The sequence below is a fragment of the Callorhinus ursinus genome, unplaced genomic scaffold (genome assembly GCF_003265705.2).
Source record: "Callorhinus ursinus isolate GAN/ISIS: 27379988/994484 unplaced genomic scaffold, GSC_fseal_2.0 scaffold14, whole genome shotgun sequence".
Classification (NCBI taxonomy): domain Eukaryota; kingdom Metazoa; phylum Chordata; class Mammalia; order Carnivora; family Otariidae; genus Callorhinus; species Callorhinus ursinus.
In genome coordinates this window covers 22622917-22648956 of record NW_027397076.1, presented here as the reverse complement: position 1 = coordinate 22648956, position 26040 = coordinate 22622917, and the positions used below count along the sequence as shown (strand labels likewise).

At 35.3% G+C, this 26040-nt stretch overlaps 1 protein-coding gene across 4 annotated transcripts in view; it reads right to left on the bottom strand.

The window, feature by feature from the left end:
• SLC6A15 (solute carrier family 6 member 15) overlaps nucleotides 1-26040 on the bottom strand; it is a 42840-nt gene that overhangs the window by 4809 nt on the left and 11991 nt on the right. For 2 of the 4 annotated variants that reach the window (XR_012380671.1, XR_012380670.1), the window contains exons 2-11: nucleotides 19359-19828; nucleotides 14349-14506; nucleotides 13865-13991; nucleotides 12393-12574; nucleotides 10883-10993; nucleotides 7275-7516; nucleotides 6976-7168; nucleotides 4465-4657; nucleotides 1526-1689; nucleotides 395-460 (exon numbers count right to left, since the gene is read on the bottom strand). Coding sequence is in view for 2 of the 4 variants with exons in the window: in XM_073900581.1 (XP_073756682.1) it covers nucleotides 1530-1689; nucleotides 4465-4657; nucleotides 6976-7168; nucleotides 7275-7516; nucleotides 10883-10993; nucleotides 12393-12574; nucleotides 13865-13991; nucleotides 14349-14506; nucleotides 19359-19647 (1655 nt within the window). In the remaining 2 variants the exon portion in view is untranslated. The remainder of the gene's footprint in view (nucleotides 1-394; nucleotides 461-1525; nucleotides 1690-4464; nucleotides 4658-6975; nucleotides 7169-7274; nucleotides 7517-10882; nucleotides 10994-12392; nucleotides 12575-13864; nucleotides 13992-14348; nucleotides 14507-19358; nucleotides 19829-26040) is intronic. The other 2 variants (XM_073900581.1, XM_025882533.2) reach the window with 1 other exon arrangement.

Genomic DNA, 26040 nt, shown 5'->3' with positions numbered 1-26040 from the left:
GGAAGAGCATTTTTTTGGCATTTTCAAAAAAGAGATTTCTATCTTAGGTTATTGTTAGGCTCATAGGTAATGTATGCAGAACACACTACCTCGCATACAGTAGGAATTTAATAGGTACACATATAGTAGGACTTTAATAGATATCAGTTTAAGAACTACTATTAGTAGTAGTATCACTATTCTTGCGGTTGTTAACTATTATTACTTAGGGACACTAACTACCAAGAAGAGATATTTTGTACTATGCCTATTGTAAATGACAAACTGTTTAAATGGCAATCTAAATTATGATCTTATTGATCCACAGATCAGTCCAATGATAATATCAAATTCCAACACAGTGCAAGTTAGGGGTATCTTGGTAGAGTATAGGGATACCTAATTTTGAAATTACCTTCTAAATTACAGTCTTGGCTCGTAACTAACATTCTTGTTCTCCTGCACAAGGCCAATTTTCCATCTATAATATGGATGATATTAGTTACCACAGGGTATTTTTATGAGGATTCAGATTTAATGCATGTCAGACAGCTATTACTTCTATTACTGTATAGTACATGATTATTAAAAGTAAGTCTCCCTCCCCTTCCTTGCCTGGAGCTTTTGACACGAATAAAAACATTCTCCAAGCTTTGTCACGAAGCTCATTCAATACCAGTAACATTCTCTATGTTGTTTAAGAGGACTCTGGTCTTCATGTAACACACTCGTTCCTCCTTTACGTAGACCTCTAATAAGCTTGCTGATCTTATTGCCTTGGTCCATATATGTTAACTAAAGACAACAACTTTAAAAAATATATTGTACAAAACCTCCAGTAACCTTTTTCTTCTGAGAGTACTCTAATGCCTCATTTCATGCCAAGTATATATACTTTTCACATCAAGCAGGTATATAATTTAGAGGTTTAGGCATCTAGTTATTCAAGTAATGACTCCACATGAATATGAAGTTTGTGCATAGCAAATGCCATATATGCCTCCAAGCAGGATAGATCACTTCCCAAAACTGACCTGCTACATAGGACGTACGTATCATAATAAAATAAAACTCCTCCCATAAAACAGATTAGCAAAGTAATTAGGAAGACAGGCTTTAAAGTTAAGCAGAAACAGCTATGAATCCCAGGTGTGCCTCTGTCCAGGTGATGAGCAAGTCACATGGTGTCTCATAAGCCTGAGAAATGTGAAATGTGGACAACTATAATAACTTAAAACAACTTAACAAGGTTCTTGGAGCATAGCCATTACTCACTAGATCCTGGAAGATACTATTTCAAACTAGAATAAAATCAAAGCTCCAGAATCCTAGATTATATTACCATCCGCACAATTCTATCTAATCACCTAACAGAAGAATAGGCCTTAATAAATGGATTGAACCAAGAAGAGCCTGCAAAAGATTTGATTTTGTTGCAAAGAATTTTTCCCTCTAGTCATTTCCCTCCTCTTCTAAATGAAAAAGATATTGACAATTGGTCTTTCCAATATAGAGATGAAAAATGAATGCATAAAAGCAAATATACTTACTTATCTATGCCATAAACAAAGGATACAGCAATATTCTCCAAAATGACTACAATTAGCAGAGGGAGTGTAGCAGAATAATCATCAAACATTGTAACGAAGTAATTTCCAGAGCGTTGCACAAATATCAGGCCAATACAAAATGCCAGAAAACAACAGATAACTGTACGAAAGAAATAGATGAAAAAATTAAGCTTTTATTCAGTCCAGTCTTTTACATTTAATTATGAGGTATTATATTCAAACAATGTTGTCTTCACTTTTATAACTTTTCAATGATAAAAATAGGCAACACCTTTCCTGATACTATGGAATATAATACATTGGGAGTTGCCTGGATTTAGCCCCAGATTTAATATGAATCCATTGTAAGACAGTAACTTTTGACAAGCTACAATTAATATAAAAGCTTAGAGAGATTTCTGGGATCCATATAATATTCCCATATTTATGTTAAACTCTATTCTCTCACACACTTTAGTAGAGAAGCTGTCAAAAATAAAAGATTACTGCGTTCTACTTCTCAACCACCTTTGAGCAGAGGCGAGAAAAAGTAGTAAAGCAGGTACTGGCAGTTTGGGAGGGGAGAAAACAGACATCCTTGGGTTCAATCACATGGGGGCTCCCCGACAATCTCCCTAAGTATGGGTTAAGTGAAGTCATCACCTCCATCTCTCAAGCGCAATGCTAGTCATATGAGTTACATCATACATAAATGGATATTATATATAAACATATAATGTAGAGAAGGAAAAGTAACATTTACTTGGAGTCTATCACATACTGAGATTTTCTTTTTTAAAGATTTTATTTATTTATTTGACAGAGAGAGTACACAGCGAGAGAGGGGACACAGCAGGGGGTGTGGGAGAGGGAGACGCAGGCTTCCCGCGGAGCAGGGAGCCCGACGCGGGGCTCGATCCCAGGACACTGGGATCATGGCCTGAGCCGAAGGCAGACGCCTAACGACTGAGCCACCCAGGCGCCCCTGCTGAAATATTTAAATGCTTGTCCCAGTGTACTGTACTCAAAGTCTCAGGATGGAAGTAGCGGGGCTTGAACCACAGCCTGTGTCACTTTCACTCTCACCCACTTACGCCGGAGTACATGGTGAATATGAAGAAAGCGTATTCTAGTTGGTACAGACAGTAAGAGCTTTGCTGGAGATTTGAGAGTAAAGACTGTAAGTAATTTACTTATCTTAGTCCTACTGTACTATCAGAGAAGACAAAAGCACAACGTTTCATCGAGGTGAAATATGACTTTAAGTATAGGTATGATCCCAAAAGACAGGTAATGGGAAAAGAGAGGACATTGCCCTTTGCTCTGACCAAACAGGTTCTCCAGTGGGGTTCACAAAATACTACCTCGTGTATGTTTTTCCTCTACACTGCTGCTTTTCCCTTAATTTTGCAAGCCCTCTTACTACAGGGGGGTTTACATATGGGGCAAAAATGAGGAAAGTGGCAAAGATGTTATTTAGTATGCCCATCAGGCAGGATACGGGTAGCCTTGAATTAAATAGAAACTTCAGAAGTAGAGACTGCCTCATTTGGGAGAAGATAAGGAAGTTTCTCATTTATAGCTGAGTTAAGACATAAGCATTTAATAAACAGCTAAAATTGTTTTACACGTACATACCAAACTTAGCAGAGCGCTAATTTATAAAGATACATATTTGAAAGTTATTTACACAGCAGTTATTACTAAATCTTTCAGAGCCAAAAACAGAACTTTGATGAGCTTTTATATTACTGCCCAGCATTCACTATTATATATATATAGGTATAGGTATACATTTTCTAATTTGTTTTTGCATCACTTACTGACACTGTTCCGGCACTCTGGTCTGGCTGGCTTCCTTAACTCTTCTCTTTATCTCTGTTTATATATGTTAAATTAAAGCTATTACTAAAGCTATCCTCTGACCCCTACAAGACCCTTCCCCTTTCCAATTTAACTGCCATCCCTGTCACTGATAGTTCCATCATATATTTAGATGACCCTCGCAGCTTCTTAATTCTTGTAACATGTTAAATCACTACTATGCCATCTATCAGTATATTACATGGTGTAAGTCTCATGTACCAGACTTGGTGTTAGTTATCAGTTCTATTATTTTTGGAGACAAGGCTCTCCTATATCTCTCTTTTATAATTTCTCTTATATCCTTTATATCCTTCAAGTGCAAGGATGGTGCAGTACAAAACTGGTACTCTTTTTTTAAGATTTTATTTATTTGACACAAAGAGAGAGCACAAGCAGGGGAAGCAGGCAGGGGGAGAGGGAGAGGGAGAAGCAGACTCACTGCAGAGCAGGGAGCCCAACGTGGGGCTCAATCCCAGGACCCTGGGATCATGACTTGAGCCAAAGGCAGTTGCCCAACCAACTGAGCCACCCAGGCACCCCCAAAACTGGTACTTTAATAATTGCTTGCACGTTGGACTTAATAATAACCGTCAATATTGATAAATTATTTTATTTTCTTTCTTACTTGGAGATATTAACTACTAGTAGGCTACAAGGGCTATTTTATATGAGAACTGAATTTAGGTTTATCAATTTCAACGATGCACTTTTTGGAAAAGGAATATTGGATCTGAACTTTTAAAAATAATTTTCTTTCTTACAAAATTATACACGAACATTCTATGACTTCATTCTATTCATGATAAATTCATGAATAAATTCATAATAGTGATCATTACTATTAATAAAAAGTAATATAATAAGTAATCACCAATGAATAATATAATCTACATTGAATCTAGAATCTATCATTTGCATTGTATATAACATATAAATAAAATAACAAATAATACATACATATTAATAAATGGGCATTAATAAAACACTTTCCATTTCCATCTCTGACCTCTCACCAAGAGTAAAATGGCCTGTATCAGTTCAATGAAAAGTCAAATACCTAAAAACTCACCAGTAAGAATTTCTTTCCTCACTTTGAAAGTATCCACAACAGGTGTGATGATCCCTTCAATGGTTCCAAACATGCTACCAAGCCCTAGATTTACCAGCATGAGGAAGAACATCACTGACCAGAAGGGGGATGCAGGGAAATGTGTCATTGCTTCTGTAAAGGCAATGAAAGCTAAACCAGTCCCCTGAACAGCCTGTAAATTATATAAAATAGCAACATTAGTACTGAGCAATATTGAGGGATGGCTATATATACCAGTTACATAGGGGAGGGAAAACTCTGCATAATGCTTGGGAGTTACTGGAAATAGATAGGCTGATACCATGCTGTCTCCTAAGAAACTGTGCCTCTAAACAAAAGTTGATTGTGTTATCTCAGAAAAACAACAGACCAGAATTAAAAAAGGATAAAACAAAAACAAAAACTTTAAAGGGTGATTTAATAATTAAATCTTTCTTTACAAAACTCAAGATTTTTATATAAATGATGGCTCCATCCATAACTTCTTGCACATGATTCTTTATGTTTAGTCTCATGTATAGTGTTAGCTGTCTTACCACAAGGGATCAATGGTTGATTTCTCCATTATATTTTCCTTTTTGGCAATACAGGGGAAAGGGCAACAACCAATACAATGATACGTATTAATATTCACCTGTTTCATGTTTATTAAAATAAATGACAGTGGCTAAAGGAGTTAGTCATGAACTTGTTAAACAAAAATATTAAAATGGCTAAATATCAATTATGTGTCCAAACAACCATGCAATACATTAATGATAGTCATAACTTCAATTTTGTGTTAAAGATCATTTCAAGAAAAGAATCAGACTAACTTCATTTTCTTTGATGAAAATTGATTTATATTCATATTTTAAATTTTTGTGGCTTAATCAGTGAGATTGCTTTTTAAAGTAAAGCAAATCTTTGTAATTTAAGAAAACATGTTCTTTTGATTTCTCTTATTTTTTTCCCTTTGCTTGTTTGTTTTGTTCCTTAAATTCCACACGTTAACTAACTGTTATTAAAATAAAAACCTTAGGTTTTGTTGACTGTTTTTTTTTTTGTTTTTTTTTTTGCTGTGCAAAAGCTTTTTATCTTGATGAAGTCCCAATAGTTCATTTTTGCCCTTGCTTCCCTTGCCTTTGGCGATGCTTCTAGGAAGAAGTTGACAACCAACAGAATGGGAGAAGATATTTGCAAATGACATATCAGAAAAAGGGCTAGTATCCAAAATCTATAAAGAACTTATCAAACTCAACACTCAAAGAACAAATGATCCAATCAAGAAATGGGCAGAAGATAGGAACAGACATTATTCCAAAGAAGACATACAAATGTCCAACAGACACATGAAAAAGTGCTCAACATCGCTCGGCATCAGGGAAATCCAAATCAAAAACCTCAATGAGATACCATCTCACACCAGTCAGAATGGCTAAAATTAACAAGTCAGGAAACAACAGATGTTGGCAGGGATGTGGAGAAAGGGGAATCCTCCTACACTGCTGGTGGGAATGCAAGCTGGTGCAGCCACTCTGGAAAAGAGTATGGAGGTTCCTCAAAAAGTTGAAAATAGAGCTACCATACAATCCAGCAATTGCACCACTGGGTATTTACCCCAAAGATACAAATGTAGGGATCTGAAGGGGTACATGCACCCCGATGTTTATAGCAGCAATGTCCACAATAGCCAAACTATGGAAATAGCCAAACTATGGAAAGAGCCAAGATGTCCATCGACAGAAGAATGGATAAAGAATAGGTGGAATTTATGCAGCCATCAAAAAGAAATGAAATCTTGCCATTTGCAATGACATGGATGGAACTGGAGGGTATTATGCAGAGCAAAATAAGTCAATCAGAGAAAGACATGTATCCTATGACCTCACTGATATGAGGAATTCTTAATCTCAGGAAACAAACTGAGGGTTGCTGGAGTGGTGGGGGGTGGGAGGGATGGGGTGGCTGGGTGATAGACACTGGGGATGCTATGTGCTATGGTGAGCGCTGTGAATTGTGTAAGACTGTTGAATCACAGACCTATACCTCTGAAACAAATAATACATTATATGCTAAAAAAAAAAAGATAGCAGGAAGGGAAAAATGAAGGGGAGGAAATCGAGGGGAGGACGAACCATGAGAGACGATGGACTCTGAGAAACAAACTGAGGGTTCTAGAGGGGAGGGCGGTGGGAGGATGGGTTAGCCTGGTGATGGGTATTAAAGAGGGCACGTTCTGCATGGAGCACTGGGTGTTATACGCAAACAATGGATCATGGAACACTGCCTCAAAAACTAATGAGGTAATGTATGGTGACTAACATAATAAAAAAATAAAAATAAAAACTTTAAAAAAAAAGTATGTTCTCTGAAATAAAAATGTGAATTTTGAAACAGCATAATCTTCCACTGTCATTTTAAAGCTCATTTTCCTAAAAGAAGTCTTCTGGATATGTGTCTTTTTACCTGAGTGATAATTACTGTGTTGCTTAAACATAGCCTACTCACTTTATTTAGCTCATCCTCGGTTTGACAGGAATTGAGATGAAGAGCAGAAAATTCTTCTTCTTTCACTTTTTGAATGATGTCATAAACTAAATGATAATCTTCGGCAGTAACAGCTGAAAGGTTGATATGGTGAGGAATAATATCCCGACTAATGTCGCCCATTTTCAAAAGTTTTATGATCACCTTCGAATTTCTGAAAAATAGAACAACACAACGAATGCACCTTTATGGGTGTGTGTGGGGGGTATATGTTTTATACAATTATGCCATCAAAAGCTAAAGGAAATTAATATCCATACTCTGCTATGCATTTCTCACTTATGACATTTGCTTTAAAGCCCAGAACCGCAAACACCACCAGTGTTGCCAGGACAGATGTAAAAAAATTAATGAAGGACACCAGGATAGCATCAAAGTGGCAGTTGTTGTCTCTTTTGTTGTAGCTTGAAAAGGCGATGACACCACCAAATCCCAGACCTAAGGCAAAGAACACCTGAGTAGCAGCTTCTCTCCAGACCTTGGGTTCCAGCATCATTTCAAGCTGTTTAAAATTAAACATAATAGAAGTCAGCTGTAACATAGTACTTCGGAATAATCTACATGGAATCAGTTCTCTTATTTAAATATATCATAATGATATTTATGCACCCAAAGGTTATTTCAACTGGGGGAGTAATCTGTTCTTAGTAGAAGTAACAGAGTTTTCACTTAGTAGTGAGACCAGAAATATAAAAAAGGAAAACTAGAGACAAACGTGTAGATGGAGATTTTCTACTTGTGTAGGAATTTTTAAGTAATCTTTAAGACAAATCAAAAGGACTGTTTGAAATTAACTATCTTCAATCATTTCCTATTTTAAGTCTTGGTTTTCCTTCCAAAGCAAAATAAATTAATTACCAATAAAATTTAATTATTTAACTAATATGCTAAGTTTTGTGTTTTCTGGGGGCAGTCCAGTAGTCAAGGCAGATAATAAGCAGATTATAAGTTTGGGAGCGTTGACTATTTGTACTTTGCATATTCACGTATGTATGATGCATTTCTTTCAATAGTTTTCTGAAAGCCTTTTCTTTGAAAATTGAAGCAATGCAGCTACATCATCTCTAAGACCCTTTCAGAGCCAAAGTTCTGAAGGTCTGAACCTGTGCTGAACATATATTTCAAGTAACTCTGCTTTACTTCTTGGACAATTATCACTGTCTATAATCAAACCTTTTAAATGGGACAATTAATATTAGCCATATGTGACATAGATGTCAATGAACAGGTTTGATTTGAGTAAAAAAAAAGTGTTTAAATTGGTATTTTATCTCTTTTTACTATTGCAATGAGGCTGCCTTCACTGGGGGCAATGTCAAATGTGGATAAGAAGATGAGGTCCGCAGTTTTAGATTTCGATTCTGCCATTTAATAATCTAAAAGCAGTGCAATCTAGAGTAAGTGGCTGCCCTCCCTGAGTTTCAGCTTCTTCAACTGAAGATGGGAGTAACAAGGCATATACCACTCTATCACATGCCCTACCACACTCTAAGTGCTCCATAATTGTTGACATATATGGACTGCATTGGTAGGAGTACTGATAAGCACTTTGTATGGACTACCTCAATTGATCTTCAGAACAATCCATGAAATTTGTTGCTACTATTGTCTGAATCTTAAAAAGGTTAAGTAACCTGCCCAGGGTTACACGGCAGTTCTGAGGTAGAGCTGAAATATAAACCAGAGTGATTCCAAAATGTGCATTTTCTCAAATATTAGGATTTATTGTTCAATTTTAGTTACTAGGATTTAATTATTTCAGTTATTGGTTATTAGGATTTGTTGTTCAATTTTAGTTCAATTTATTGTTTAATTTTAGTGATTATAATTGAGATAGAATATAATATTCTCATGAAACATAATCACGATTATATTTATAATTTATTAAGATTTAACTGAAATACTCATATTGTTTGTTGATCATTGCTACATTACCACTCTATCATTAATATTGATCTCAAATACACTCAACTATCTATCTCTACTTTACCCACTAGATGGCAGGCAACACCCATTTACTAAAGACATTCCGCTTTCTTCCAGTTTCAGGAGCTAAATCTCCATTCACTGTTTTGGGAATAGTTTGTGTGCTTTACTTTCTCCCTTGGATAAACAACGTAAACTAAAAAGTAACTGACAACTTATCGTTATTATATTAACTATCATACGTGCAGTGACCTAAAACAGAATTTTATCTATAGTCAATGAAAAGTGGGCTGAAGAAAGAATTAACTATATTTTAATAGTGATTCCTAGTCCCGGATGAAAATGTCAGTAATGCCATAGTTTTAAATACAGGGCCATGTGAAAGTGTCATATCAAAGTAGCTGAATTCTAAGATAGTTATTTAATTCAAATATTTAGAATTATGTCACAAGCAATTGCCAACTTATATAAGGTGATATTCCAGAAGTTCACACCAAAGTTGGTTGTTTTAAACTAGAAATCTTTTCTTTTAGAAATTACAATGTAAATATTTTTGCTTAGTAAATATGGCCCATTTGAAGCCAAATATCTTAACTAGTTATTCACTGAGGGGTTCCAACAACTCTAAATGCTAACCAGGACTTTTGAATTAGTCAAGAAAATCAGATACCAATGGCAGCATTTTTGCTACTAGAGAATGAATACTAAGCTGAAACTTGATACCCAAAGAACACAGCCTCTTTTACATCCTATCAAGGCAGCTGGAGTGACAAAGAATTCCAGGAAAGCTAATTTCTGCCCAAATCCCACAACATGATTCTGGCTGCAAATTCACCCTTCAGATAACTTCCACTTTCTGAACTAATTTTGAAACTTTACCTTTATAACTCCATGTCTGCCTGTAATAGTGTTGGCAAACTAATAATGAGGTGTTAACTTCATTTCAGTGAATAACTAAAATGTATAAACCCTTCAAAACTTGTTTTTGTTTCCTGCCAAATCACTATCCCAAGTCTACAAGGATTGATTAAGCAGGTTCAAGGTGCCCAGCATTGAGTTCAACTCTAAGATGAATGAGAGAACATCAGTTCTGAGTCTTTTGTGGACCCTAATGAGAACTTTCCTGAAATGCATATGCATTTATAAAGGTTACAAAACTTCCCAAACTCACCACTATAAATATTATTCTAGGAGGCACAAAACCTCGAAACAAGAACATGGATTTTCTCTGAGACAGGATTTAGAGTACAGAAGCCTTCTCAGCCTGGGTTCATGGATTTTAGGTGATCTGTCAACCTTCTGAGACATTAAACAAATTAATACGTTCATTATGTTTCTCTGGTTAGAAGATCTTACCGGTTTTTTCAAAGGGGTCAATTACAAAAGATTAAGAACCACTGACATAGAGAAGGAAATAGAGGAAAGTTGGAAAAGTCCTGGGGCCCCTGGGTGGCTCAGTCGGTTAGGTGTCTGACTCTTGATTTTGGCTCAGGTCATGATCTCAGGGTTGTGGGACTGAACCTCATGGCAGGCTCCATGCTCAGCACGAGTCGGCTTGTCCCTCTCCCTCTGCTCCTCCCCCTGCTCACGTTCTCTCTCTCAGATAAATAAATAAAATCTTTTAAAAAGATGGAAAAGTCCTAAAATTTATCAGTGTAAAAATTAGAAGTTAATTTACTATAAAAGGAATTTTTAAGGTTCACATAGTGATTGTCTCACTCTAGAACTAAAATGGGACATTTAAAATTGTAAATAGATGGATATAATTATGGATATTTAAAAGCCCTGGTTTTTCTAGGCTGATTAACACAACAGCTATAATTTAAAAGGCTAGCATACGTATGTTAGAACAATTATCCTTTAAATCTAGCTGTGGGAACATATGAACAATATACCTAATGCTTTTATGATCATAAGCCTTAAATAGAAATGCAGTACATACCTTAGGGGTAAACATGTGGCGGATGCCATCAACTGAACCATTTAAAAGGAGTGCTCTGATTAGGAAGCATATAAGTACCACATACGGGAAAAGAGAACTAAAGTACATGATCTACAAAGAAAAAAAAAAAAAATGTAGGTGAGACACCCTAACAACTATATTCCTTTCTGTAGTTAAGATCATGTTTTATTCTATACTTTGACGGTCTCTGTTTTTATAGCATGATTAATAGTACTATTAATACGTTGTGTAGGCATCATATTAGAATGGCTTATTAGTCTTAATGGAATGTGACTTACTTAAGATCCTATTTGAGATATAACGAGAAATAGGGAATCTCCCTTACTTACACTCCTTTAAAATAGTCCACTGGTATGATGTAATTTGAATAGTGTTTATTTCTTATAGTTCACAAAACAAGCAATATTTAAGAGAAATAATGGCTACTATCTCCCTAACAAATTCGTACTTTTATTGTTTTAGGTAACAGCAACAGCAAAAAAGAGTCCTTTTTTTTTCATTAATCAAAATTCCATTATAATTCTGTAAAGCTTCTGGAGTTGAGAGTGGGCCCCTGTGAAGGCTCCTAAGACTGAATAATTAACAATGTCAAGGTTTAACTTTCTGCTTCACAAATGTTTATGCTTAAAGTTATGCAAATGTATTAGCGTAGAAAAGCAATTGTCCTAACCGGATATTTACTGCTTCCTTGACATTTGCACGTGGAAGCCTAACAGGTCTCTAAAATTTTCAGACCCAGAAAAGAACTTCTGACTGTCGCCCAGAGATGTCCCCACCTATCTCTGTCTCAGCAAATAGCGCAACCATCCATCTAGGTGCTAAAGTCAAACATCCAGAAGTAGTCCTGCTCTACTGGTGATATTCTAGTTTTCAGGCTACCACTCAGGTTATCTTATTCCTGCTTAAAGAACTCCAGGGATTTTTAATACAGTTGCAATAAAATGTGAATTCCGCTCTCTGACCTGCAAAGCTTCACATTAGAGTGCCTCCCTGCCAGCCCCGCCCCCCTCCCCCCAGCTGAGCTCTGCCCCCAGACCCTTGCCAGGTACCACAGATCCAGCTCTGCAGCTTCAGGACCCAGCAGGGCTGCACCCTCAGCCTGAGGCACGCATCTCCTGATTTGTAGGACTCACTCTCCTGTTATTTCTGTCTCACCTTCATCTTCAGTGAACTAAAACATGAGGATCAACAGAATGAAGAGCAAAAATAAAGGTCTTTTAGGTCCTGACACAAAATTTCAAAAAATCTCTTTGATGAAATAAGGAAAGATTAAAAGTGACTTTAGATTTCACTATAAAATATGTCTGTAGGTTCTTTCTTTAGTTTAAACGCATTTTTTAAAGCACCACTTTTCACCAATCTTTATTTAACTACCTAGAATGACGTGGTACTTGTAGTTTGCCCACAGACGTTTATAGCGGAGCCTGAGGTGGGCATCATATGCAGGAGTGGTGATTAGCAGAAGCAGGAAGGGCTCTAGCATACTAACTTTTCCAGAAGATTGAATGCCTTTTATCATAGCCAAGCAAACCACAACCCAGGCAGCCAGCAAGCAGACGGTCATCTTCCAGTTTAAGCCCCCACTTTCAGAAATGGAACTGGAAATATTCAGGGCTTCTCTGTACCAGTAATAGGTGGTGGCGGAACTTTTTTCACATTCTGGCTCTACAACTGTAGAAAGAAAGATATTACAATCATTTCAGACTAGGAAGAGTCATGGCATTTTGTTTCCCCAATAAGCCTACAAATCAGTTCTTAACATTTCAGAGAAAAGTACTATTATTCTAGAGAAGCATTTAAATTCACAGTGAAAACTCAATTGTGCAAAATTGTGAAAAATCCACGGACATGTATTCTTGTTAATATTTTTTATTACACATTTCTGAAATAGGAATATGGAAGCTTTTTTTAGCAAGGTAATTAAAACACAAAAGGTTTATAGCCCCTTCCACACCCAGAATTATCTGACTGACTTCCTGTGACGGAGTTATCAAATACACTAGCTGCTGGTCATATGTGACTTTTTGAAATGAAGCTAGTCTAAAGTGGTATGTGCTGTAAATACAAAATGCAAAGAAGATTTTAAAGACTTAGTGCAAGAAAAATATTTTAAATTATTACATTAACAATTTTTATATAATTTGTTGAAATGTTAATATTTTGGAAAAATATTTCACCTATTTCTTACTTTTTTCAATGTGACTGCTGGTAAATTTTAGACTACATATGTGAGTTGCATTCTAGATTTATTGGACCCCACTACTATAGGGAATTGTCCCTTATTTATCTTCTGGGATTTAAAAATAAATGATGGGAAAACTATGAAACAAGGGAACTAAAGACATAAAAAAATTATTTCGATCCAAATTCTTTTTGTCCTATTTTTTATGTATGATTACCTGTATGGCCTTTTTTAAAAAAAATTGGGTTACTGAGGTATAGTTGACATAGAATGTTATATTAATTTCAGGTGTACAATATAGTGATTCTACAGTTCTGTATATGACACGATGCTCACCACAATAAGTGTAGTTACCATCTGTCACCATACAATTATTACAGTATTATTGACTATCTTCCTTATGCTGTACTTTGCATCTCCATGACTTACTTATTTTATAACTGAAAGTTATATTTTATTTATTTTAATCAAAGTGTAAGGCATCAAGAAAGTTGTACAAAATAAAAAATTGTCAAAGCTAACAACTGAAGAGTTATAATATTTTACCCCAATGTCATGCAGCATGATAAAATAACTTGGGAAGAGCTAGTAAAATTAGATGGTGCCAACGGTCTTCGTTCTAAGTATGCCAATCCTAAAAGTGAGGAAAGTTTGTAATGATAATTTTGAAAGATTTTTCCACATTATTTTAAGAAAAGAAAAAAAAAATCTCAAAATCTCACACCCTTAGCAACTTTATGATCTTTATATACAAAACCACTACATGATACAGGTCTTACAAGTGTGTGAAGCATTTTTCACCAAAGGACATTGATCCCAAGGAAGAGGTTGCTGAAAAGACTGAGAAAAATAAAACAAACTCCAGCCAATGATGACATTGTAGTAGAGAGCCACAAAAAAGCACACCTGCAAAACAAAATAGCACGATTACATTACACCTTCCATGCCACTTCCTTTGAAGCGAGATGAAATGCATAAAACCCCATTTAACATATTAAAAATCTTCATTCATTTTTATTTGAAACACATTATCTTTTCTAAATAGATGTCTCTCTTAGATCTTAAGAACTTACATTATCAAGATGAACTGTATTAATATTTACAGCTTGGTTAGTGCATTAGTGCAAACTCCAATGGTGTTTTTTAAAAACATGATTACAGAGTTGAATAGAAATACACACTCAACGGTTTCATTTAAATGCAAACTATACAGTTACAAACCCGGTAAAAATTATATGGCATATACCATACCAGGAAACTTACCACACAACTTGCAAATCCAATGCCACCCAGTTTAGGGCTTATGTAATTCCATACACCAATGCTTCCTCGCCGAATTCTTTGACCCACAGAGAGTTCCAGGAAAAAAAGGGGAATACCTATTACCAGTAGCAGTATTAAATATGGCAAAAGATATGCACCTATAGAGACAAGAACAAATAAAATATATTTTCAACAGTCACAGTAGAGAATACGTTAATTTTAAATTATCTCATAAAAGACGATATTTGAACTTCTATATAGTTTATGAGACTTTAAAGAAAATGCAATTTCATCATTTTAAACTTTTTGTATTTGAAACCTGAATTTGACTGCTACAAAGAGTTTATGATAAAAAATAATTATGATAAAAGTGAGAATATAAATTTTAGTTTCATTTTATTGAAAGGGTAAAACAATTTCATTTTCCATAAAAAATTGATTCTTTAAAATTATTTCCTCAAGTAGGTTTCACAAAATCCTGGAATTCTTATTCACACACTGCTAGTGAATTTATTAGATCTTATTCAAACTCACCTATACATGCATTCCAAATCAGATAAATTAGAATGAATGAAATTTTATAGTACTAAAGATTACTTTTTCCCTAAATAACAACAGGAGAGAAGAAATGGCTGCCTAAATTGAAAAAGAAAAAAAAAATAGAAAAAAAAGAACTACCTCAGACAAATGTAATTTTTTCCCCAAATATACTTCATTTAAAAAGTATGTTTCAGGAATTATTATTATTATTATTATTATTATTATTATTATTATTTGAGAGAGAGAGAGAGCATGTGTGCACAGGCTGAGGGGTGGGGAGGGGCAGAGGGAGAAGGAGAGAGAATCTTAAGCAGAATCCATGCCTATGGGGCACATGGATGGCTCAGTTGGTTAAGTATCTGCCTTTGGCTCAGGTCATAATCCCAGGGTCTTAGAATCGAGCCCCACATCAGGCTCTCTGCTCAGCAGGAAGCCTGCTTCTCCCTCTCCTCCCCACTCCTGCTATCTCTCTCGCTATCTCTGTCTCTCTCTCTCAAATAAATAAAATCTTTACAAAAAAAAAAATAATAATCCATGCCTACTGCAGAGCCTATCATGTGGCTCGATTTCACAACCCTGAGATCATGACCTGAGCCAAAATCAAGAGTCAGAAGCTTAACCAACCGAGCCACTCAGGTGCCCCAAAAGGAATTTTTTATTTTCCAAAATTCTGTGAAGGGGCAGTGAGGTTGAGTGAGAAACTAAGATATTTAACACCTACTGTAAAATATATGTGCAAATATATATTATCCATGTAGTAAGGTTTTCATACTTAAGAAAATTATAGCCAAATCTCAAATTAAGACATATAACTAGTTATTTTAAAATAGTTTGACAATGTTAATATTAGGCTCTATTAACTGATAAAGTTAAATGTGAAATGTATTCATTTTTACATAAGAATACATATGCAAATTATTCATTAAGTAACCTCTAGAATGGACTTCCTACATTCAAATTTCTTATCTGGAGCTTTGTCCAACCAGAGACTTGTCAAGTCAGTCATGCAATTGATGGTGTCAATGCCCTTTTCAAATTAGAGGCCATTATTGTATTTTCCCATTTTAAAAAAGTGTTTAATGGTATTGAATAGATTCTGAAAGTTGTCCAAATTTTTTTGGTAGTCTGTTGAAGAAGTAAACATTATTTTTTAAAATTACTTATCTCAGTATCTCTATGTATCTGTGAAATAATGACCATATACAATAATTTCCCTAATATGGTGGCCCATAGAAAATCTCTACTTTCTTTTTTTTTTTTTTAATTTATTTATTTGAGAGAGAGAGAGAACAAGCAGGGGAAGGCGCAGAGGGAGAAGCAAGCTCCCCGCTGAGCCGGGAGCCCGACATGGGACTCGATTCCAGGACCCTGAGATCATGACCTGAGCTGAAGGCAGACTCTTAAACAACTGAGCCACCCAGGCGCCCCTAATCTCTGCTTTCTTATGACCGATTTGCAGCCTTTTGGACTTGAGTTGATTCTATAGATGGGTATGTAATGTAAAGCATGGATACATGAGCTCATAAAACAGAATTATAAAATATCTAATTCTAAAATTATTAGGAACGTTCAGGCGCTAATGACCTGAAAATGTCTCCCAAAGGACTGAAAGTGCATTTTAACACATGCACCTAATCTTAGAATGTGGATAAGTTTATATATGTGTTAATGACTACAGACAGAGAGAGTGAATTAAAACTGGACTCACTGGGACTCTTTCCTCAGTTATGTGTGCATGGCATGCCATTAGATACTTAGCTTTTTCTTTAACTCAAATTACTGTTAGCCCCCATATTAAAAATAGTCATAACTAAATAAATAAACTAAATAAATAAAAACATCAGAACTAAGATATAACTGAGCATTTACTATTTGCCAGGCACATTTCTAAGCATGTTACATGTAGTTATTCATTTATTCCTTACAAGAATACAATGGGGTAAGTACCATTATCATCACTTTTTATAGGTGTGGAAACTAAACCAGAAGAAGTAACTTAACTTGCAAAAGGTCACATGGTTAGTGTGGGAAAGAGCCAGGCTTCAAGGCCAAATTGACTTCAAAACCTGGGCTGGTAGCTTCTATTATACACTACTGATTAAGCTTAACCATTGTACTTTAAGTTTAATATCTTCAGACAAATCAACTTATGTTGGGTCTATCACTTTTTAGTTCTATTATTCATCAAGTGCCTCAAGTGACAAATGAGTGGGATTCAGGTGGTCATAAGCTGTTTGACTAAACAGCCAGAAAACACTACTCAAATACCAGGAAGGTTCAATGCTATACTGTGCGTTGGGTACAGCCTTTTGTATCCTGACAGCCATTTTGAAACAATAAAGTCCACTGGCATTTTATAACATCACTGTGTAGTATTTGTGATTAGAAGAGAGGAAACAATAGTAGGAAGAGTATTTTGACTCTTTTTCCATATGAAAATGAGGAGGAGCAATTTTTGCTAATAACTAATTTCTAAATATGAAATCCTTTGAGTTCGCTGCCAACAACAACAACAACAACAAAAAAATGGGATCAAATGGAAGGCAACCTGACTTCAGCCAAGAGAGCCTTCTTCCTTAATAGTGTGACCAGTAAGGCTCATAAGGTGAAAGACTTAAAAATCAGACTTCATCTTCTGCTAGACTTCACAAATGGGATGGCTCATGAGAAACAAAAAGCAGGGTAGTGCATAGCTGCTTATAGCTGATTCGATAAATAATTCATATGTAGTGTTAATGACTAGCTAAGGAGCTTACAGTGTCGGTGGAGTGCTGTAGTATTATCACATACGTCCTATATTGATTCTTACCTCTCAGGCAGATTTGTCAACCAGGCAACTTTCTCCAAACCTGTTGTTTTGTGCCTAGCTGAATTAACTAAGCAAGATCTTTAACATATTTTGTCATCGGAACACCTTAGCTTTTTATCTTATAGTCTAAAAAGAAATTTCACATATGATTATATTATTTCATTTGATTTGTACATCAAATATAAAACCATATTTTTGTCCAGTCAACAAAACTATCACAAACTGAAATCAAATATCGAAATATCTTTCTACCCTTTGTGTGCTGAAATGCAGTTAATATAGTACTTAGTCTTTAACTATATTTATTTTAATAGTTTCCATGTATAGAGATAACAAAGTTTCAACCCAAATGTTAGTTAACATTACTTACTTGACTTTGGTGTACTATAGAACTTGTGTCTTACAAGAACAACCCATTCTTTGTACATGCTTTTTTATTGATATTTAGGATAATTTTTGCTAAACAACCTTTACTGATTATATGCGAAAATGCAAAAAACTAGAATGTTATGTTGATGGGAAATATTTTTGTTTAAAATTAAGGATGGGGGTTGCGCCTGAGTGGCTCAGTCGGTTAAGTGTCTGCCTTCGGCTCGGGTCATGATCCCAGGGTCCTTGGATTGAGCCCCGCATCGGGCTCCCTGCTCTGCGGGAAGCCTGCTTCTCCCTCTCCCGCTCCCCCGGCTTGTGTTCCCGCTCTCACTATGTCTCTCTCTGTCAAATAAATAAAATAAAATCTTAAAAAAAAAAGTGAACTAAACTTTTAAAAATAAATAAATAAATAGAAATAAAATTAAATTAAGGATGGGGGTGCCTGGGTGGCTTGATCAGTTAAGCATCTGCCTTTGGCTCAGGTCATGATCCCAAGGTCCTGGGATGGAGCCTCTGCATGGAATTGGGCTCCCGGCTCTATGGGAAGTCTTCTTCTCCCTCTCCCTCAGCCCTACCCCCTTGCTCTCTCGTGCTTTCTCTTTCTCCCTCAAATAAATAAATAAAATCTTTAAAACAAATAAAATTAAATTAAGGATGCTAATTTCTTTGAAGTTTTCTTTGAAACTAAACATTGTCCCCAAATACTGTAGCATCAGAAACCAAATATATATGATATCTAAGGATGAAGAATGTTTGGCATTACATTAATTGTCTGTTTAAATCCCTTCTCCTGGGATCTACAAAGTTCTGGTCAGCATTTCAACACCATAATTATTCTAAATTGTATGTAATTTTTGTTTTGAAAAGTGAAATAATTTAAAATTCAGAGTTAATAAATTGTGGAGAGAACATTCTTTCTGACTTCTTTCACCAGTCCTGTCTTATATCAGACACTTTAGGTTTTTCTCCAAAGAGAACAACTGACTGCCTCTAACGTTTGTTAGAAAGGTCAGTAATTTAGTGAATTTTAATAGCATCTACAGAAAGAATCTGTGAGCAATCTTTGAGTATTCATAACAAGCCATCTGCTCCTATGGAAACCTAATCTGAAAACAGAGTTGAGCTCACTTCCAACAAAGAAGTCTCCCTGGCTTTACAATGGAATTCATGGTTTCTGAAATAATGAGGCTGCAGCAGCAACACGAGCTATTTGAGACAGTCAATTGCGATTTACTCAGCAATGTATCACTTAACAACAAAAACAAGAACAAAAAAACCCCAAAACTTACCACCTCCATTCTTCTGACATAGGTATGGGAATCGCCACACATTTCCTAAACCTACAGAAAATCCAACTTGGGCCAGGATGTATTGTAGCTTACTGTTCCAAGCTGGTCTTTCATCTTCAACTTCAGATTCCTCTTCAACATCTATATCTTTCTCTTCCTGAACATCAACAATTAGTTCGCTCTTCTTAAAAGCATCATCAGCTGAGTCTTCATTGGAAAGAAGGTCTTTGACAGACTCAATAACTTCATCGTCTAATTCTCTTTTTACCACCTTGCTATTCTTCGGCATTGGAAAGTGTGGGTAGTACTATTTTTTTTTTAATTCCCTTATGGTAAATATGTTAATTCTTTTTTGAAATATGTTAATTGGTATGAATAAAAGATGGAGGAGGGTATCAAATAAATCCTTGGCTCAAGGTGACAAAGTCTTAATGAATCCTGGATCTGTATGTCCAATATCCTATGGGTACCTGTAAAATTTTAAGTAGAAAAGCAATAATATTTAATGAGGAAAAGTACTTAAAATAATGAAGTCTCTTTATTATTAATTTTTATGATAAAAACTCTTTCTACAGAGTATAAGACATCTGATTGTCCTTGGCCCTTCACTTCAGAGCTTGATATGACCAGAAGTATAAAAAGTGTAAAGTACACATGTGCTTTAGACATTTCTTTTAACTAACTTCTTCCTTCTTGCATAAATCAAATTTGATCTTAGGTATACGCCAATGCATAATATATGCTATTTGTTAGTAATTAAAATTTTCTGACTCTTTTTTCTTAGTTATTCCGTTTTACCTTTCTGACTAAAGCACATCCCTTATTTTATTCCTTACAGAATTACATACACAATCGCATGCCATCCTGTAAATTTGTCTTACACAAAATCTCTTCTGTCCACACATTCATCATTCACTCACTTGATATTAATTGTAATATGGATAAAATTCAGAGATATAAACAGTAATGAATCACATGATATCTGCCTTAAAGGAGCTTATATCTAATAAGAGAGAAAGACACCTCCCAAATAATTATACTACATTATATAATTTATATGACCTAATATCATTACAGTAGGAGAGATCAGGAATTTTGGATAAAAGCGGCATTACAGTTGGGCAGGAATGGAGCGAGGCCACACAAAACATATGGAATAGCATAAACAGAGACGCAGGAGGTGGTAACAATTATTATTTGTGTAAACATTCTCTCACATGACCCCAAAAAACACACTGCCACCACTTTGGCATTTTTCCTTTTCTTTATTTCTTTTTATGTTATATCTCATATCCTTTTCTTTGTTCAAATACAGACCAAGTAAGGGTATGTCTACAAACCAGTGGCATTGTCTATTATAAAAAGTGATTGAATATATGAATATATCTCTTCAAAGCTGGGTTGGGAGCTTTAGAAATACTATCCCAAGAATTTTATCATTTATTGCTAGAAGAAAAATGGAATTCTTTGATAGAACTACATTCAAAGTCAGAGAAATAGCCCATCATACTTTAACTCATAATCTTAATGAATAAGACAGGGTGCTGGGTAACTCAATGAAAAAGAAAAAAAGGAATTCATTAAACTTGACCATGTAACTTATTTGTTGCCTTTAGGTTCGGAGGTGTTTAGCTGTTTCCAAATTAAAATATATACCCTAATAGCAAACCCTTATTTTGGATTTGGTGAGGATTGAGAGTTAGGCTGTGAAGAGGAAATTCTGAAAAAGTAGCATTGCAAGATATTTAAATAATGGGCACATCTCTAGAATAACTGAACAACTTCTCATAGTGACTACTGTAAAGAGATCACCAAATTTTTGATGTGGAAAAAGTTTCAAGAGGTTAGGGGTTATGTCCATTTAATTTGCTTTCTTTTCTCTGAGAGCTCCATAAATACGAGTTGAGTAAATGAATAAATACAATCATTGGAAAACTGAAATCAGGTAATTTTCCAAATGATTTTTACTGTAAGAAAACAACCTGACATATAGGAAACTGTGATTTGCGAGACATGAATTACGTAGATCTACACTTGTTGAATTATCTAAAGGTAAGTTTTTGGCACCGTAATTTAACTGATACATTGATAAGAGCATTGGCTTTATTCTGACAAACCTGGAGGTGTGTCCTCGTTCTTTTATTTATTAGTTGTATAACTTCTAGTAGTTATATCATTCTTAACCTTAGTTTCCTCAATAAACTAAGGTTACTAAGCTATTCTTTTTTGCTTTTTCCATACAAATAGAAAGGTAGGGAATGTATCAAAGTTTAGAAATACTATTATAGTAAAAACACCCATCATTTCAGAAAGAAGAAAATTAAAAGACAGGGTTACTCATGAGCCTCCCCCAAATTACCTCAGAAATTGTAGTATTTCTTCTATAAATATCTAGACTTTGCAAAAAAAAAAAAACAAAAGGAAAACAACTTTGGATGCTGCTGAATGTTTTATTACATATTTAATGAATAATCATACAAATGTACATATGATATCCTTTGGCAAAGTTTACATTTAAAAGTTTCCATCAGGCTGGGACGCCTGGATGGTGCAGTCAGTGAAGTGTCCAACTCTTGGTTTTGACTCAGGTCATGATCTCAGGGTCATGAGATTGAGCCCCACGCAGGGCTCTGTGCTCTAGGCATAGAGTCTGCTTAAGACTCCCTCTGCCCCTCCCCTACCCCACACTTGTGCTTTCTCTTTCTCTCAAACAAATAAATCCTAAATAAAAATAAAAGTTTCTATCAAACTACCCAAAGTTCATATTTTCCATGAAATGAAAGTGTCACATGTAAACAAAATTTAAACACAATGATATAAATGCCTGAAATACATCTAATATATGAAACATTATCTATCTATACAGATTATATAATACAATAATCCTAGGCAACCTTTATAAAATTAAACATATCAAAGAATGTGACATAAATATTTTGTTGCATTTATTTAGAGCTCTTTTCTTCACTAGGCCATAACCTCTGCCTGGAAAATGACTTTATCTGACTCATCTCACATTCTCAAGGTTTAAACTTGTCCGTCAAATGAATGAACTCCAAAAAGGAGGACAGAATAATATTGTATGATATCTACAAGCATTCTACACTATTACATGTTTGGTTGTTTTGGGGTTTTTGATTTTTTTATCCTAAGGCCCTATACTCACTGAGTCCGAGACCTTCCTTTCCGAGGGCTGCAGAAAGCCAAAAGTAAAGATATAAATTGAGTTTCTGAATGGATTTGCAAAAACTTAGCATATGAGACAACAATTTGGAAGCCAAATTAATTTCACATCTTCAAGACCCAACTTTTCTGAGAGATGACATTTTTTCATGATGCCAAAAGCTTATCGAAGAACTTAGCTCATAAAAGTAGACTATAAACATGGATTAAAAAGAGAATAAAAAGCGAGGTTGACTGTTGCCAAAAGTATTTTGATCATCACTACATCTGGGAAAAGAAGAAATGAAGCAGGAATGCCCAGGAAGCAAGTGAGGTGGGAAAGTCACAAAGTATCAGTACTCTGCAGGTCACAGGCAATAGGATAATCAGTTTCAAATAACTGCACAGCCAAGTTAGCACCAACCATTCCTGCGACAGAAGCAAGCTGTCATCTACTGCACTTCATGTGCACCTAGGAGTGGCATTAGCAGTCTGCATCATTACCTCGTAACGGCCTCCTGTCTATCCCTGATATCTTGAATACCTGATCAAGGGTCAACAAAATATCGCCTTTGGGTTAAAAACAACCCATTGTGTGATTTTATAAATAAAATTCTATTGGAACATAGCCATGCCCACACATTTACATATTTCCTATAGCTAATTTTGTGCTGCAACAGCAGTCACTTTGTACAGACTGCAAAGCCTAAAATATTTACCGACTGTATTGAAAAAAAATTTGACAACCACTGTTCCAGAAAATAAATCTGAATTGAAGATGGGGAGTTCCTCAGATCACTTGATCTAGGCTCCATTTCCATGGCACTAATTTCTTTATCAAATAGTATGACAAGAAAGAACTCTACACATTTAAGGATAATTACTAAGAATGATAGGGTTTTATATAGAACCAGGGAGACGGAGTGGTAGTTGTTGAGAGGGGAAGAAACACAAGCAAAAGACAAATGTAGAAAATAGCTCTAAAGTTTCAAGTAGATTACTTATTTAAGAAAACTCAGAGACACAGGGCACCTGGGTGGCTCAGATGGTTAAGCATCTGCCTTAGGCTCAGGTCATGATCCCAGGGGTCCTGGGATTGAGTCCCACATGGGACTCTATGCTAGGTGGGGAGCCTGCTTCTCCCTCTGCCTCTCTCTCTCTCTGACTCTCATGAATAAATAAATAAAACATTAAAAAAAAAGAAAACTCAGAGACACAATAAAATAAAGATTAAAAAAGGTCTCCCTTTAAAAAAAAAAACCCAAAGAAAAGATATAAAAGATGATTGGGAAGAAAAAAAGTTAGGTGGATGAATATGGAATACAGAAAAGAAATGGGAAAATTCACTATAGGAAGAAAAGGCACCTTAGAAACAAATAAAAGCTGCTACAAGTACATCCATACACATGGAGAACAGACTCCAGGAAACTTTGCAAAAAGAATGAAAAGAATCAAATATCTTAAAGTAATTCAGAGAAAAAGCTAACGGAAACAGAAGTCAGATAAAGGTGATCCAACAAACTTAAAATTGGTTTTTACAAGTCCATTCAGAAATTAAATTCATATCTTTACTTTTGGCTTTATGCAGCTTCTGAAAGAAAGCAAGAAAATAGAATATAACAAAAAATTCTGAAAGATAAATTAATGGAAGTTTTGCCTGGTTCATATTTTCAAATAACAATAATACAGAGGGGTCAATACTGAAAAATACTGGTATAAAGATTCCTAGGGATTTCAAGCAAAAGTAGAAAGGGGAAATAAAAGGACTTCTCAGGATGTTTAATAACCTCTAAAAGAACTATGAGGAAAAAGTACTCAATCTCCAATTTTTATACTCAATTATTTTGTATTCCAATTATAAAAGCCACAGGCAAATATTCTGGTCTGGAAGAGATCCGATGATCCCTATTAGGGAGGGAGAGGAACAGGTTACATGATAATGAAATTTGGCCAAGTGAGAAAACAAAGTAAAAACTTCAGTAACATAGAAGCCATGCTAAAGGATAGAAGTGAACATTAACTTAAGCAGGAAATAAGCTTTAAAATCTATATGAATTATGTTTAAGGGAAAAATATGAATTAAAATTCAAAAAATAAAATAACTAACAAAATCAGGGGAACTGAAATGGGAGAAGACAGAAATAAAAGTATGAGAATGTCCTCATCTTTCATATCAGGAAGCAATTTAGGATACCGTCTAAATATAAAACTCCTAGTCAAAAAAAGGATAATGACCCCACCTCTTCACGTTTTCATATAATCCTTCTTGCTTACTATTATGAGATCTTGTAGAAATTAATATTTCTTGCTGAGAAGAGACATGTATTGATGCCAAACACTTATATCTAGTTTCTAGAAACAGATTGAGTTCAAATCCTAGCTCTATCACTTACAGTTTTATGACTTTGGCTAAGTTACTTTGTTATCTAATAATAAAATGTTTGGATAAATGCCAGCACATTGACAGAACTCAATATATGTATTCTTTTGTTATTATGATTATTATCCCTCTTATAGTTGTATTCTGTTACAACTGGTTTATTGCAAATGATTTAGGATAATGTAGGTCTAGAGTCAATGTTATATGTTAAATTGTTTTAACATCACTTTTTTTTTCCTAATACCAGTTTTCTACTGCTGCATAAGTTACTTCAAAACTTAGTGGCTTAACAAACAAAGGTTTTATTTGCTTATGATTCTGTGGGTTTGCAGTTTGAACTAGGCTTAGATGATCAGTTGCTTTGCTGGTCTTGACTCAGGTCACTTCTCCACTACAGTCATCTATCAAGTGGGTAAGGATGAGCTAAGATGGTCTTGCTCACATTCTGGCAGGAGGCAGTCTATTAGACAGAGCACTTTGATTCTCCCATATGTAGTCTCTCCAAAATGCTAGCTCCAACTTGTTGACATTATAAGCTCAGAGTTCCAACTCTAGCCAAAAGAATTAAGCCCAACATGCAAATGCTAGTAAAGCCTCTGTGTAGCATTTGCTAAGGTTTCACTGGCCAAAACAAGTCACTCAACTAAGTTCAGATTGATTTGAGTGGATAAACTGCACCTTTAATGGAATTAGCAAAAAGTCAAATTGCAGAAGGTACAAGTAGAGAGAAAAGAAAAATACTGCCACCACCTTTGAAAATAATCTTCTACACTTGTCCAGTTAGAATTCCCCTCCCTGGATTCTGAATCTTGAGGACAGGAACAAAGAGATCAAAAGGTTGGCATCTCAATTCCAAAGGCACTGTGCCCAGGCAGTAACTACTATTGTAGTCGTGGGTTCTGGTTCCTAGTTTTAAGAACTGTTTTCATTCTTGCCCTTTTCCATCCCATTGCCAAGCACCCCATCGTTCCTTTGAGCCCCTGAGCCTTGCCAATATTTCTTCTTCATTTTATTTTATTTTTGCCTCCTAGCCAGTATCAGTCTCTACAGCTTGCAAACAAAGAACCCTAAATAATACAACTATTATAAATTTAAAACAACTGGTGTCTTTCCACTCATCTACTGTGTAAGGACTTAACA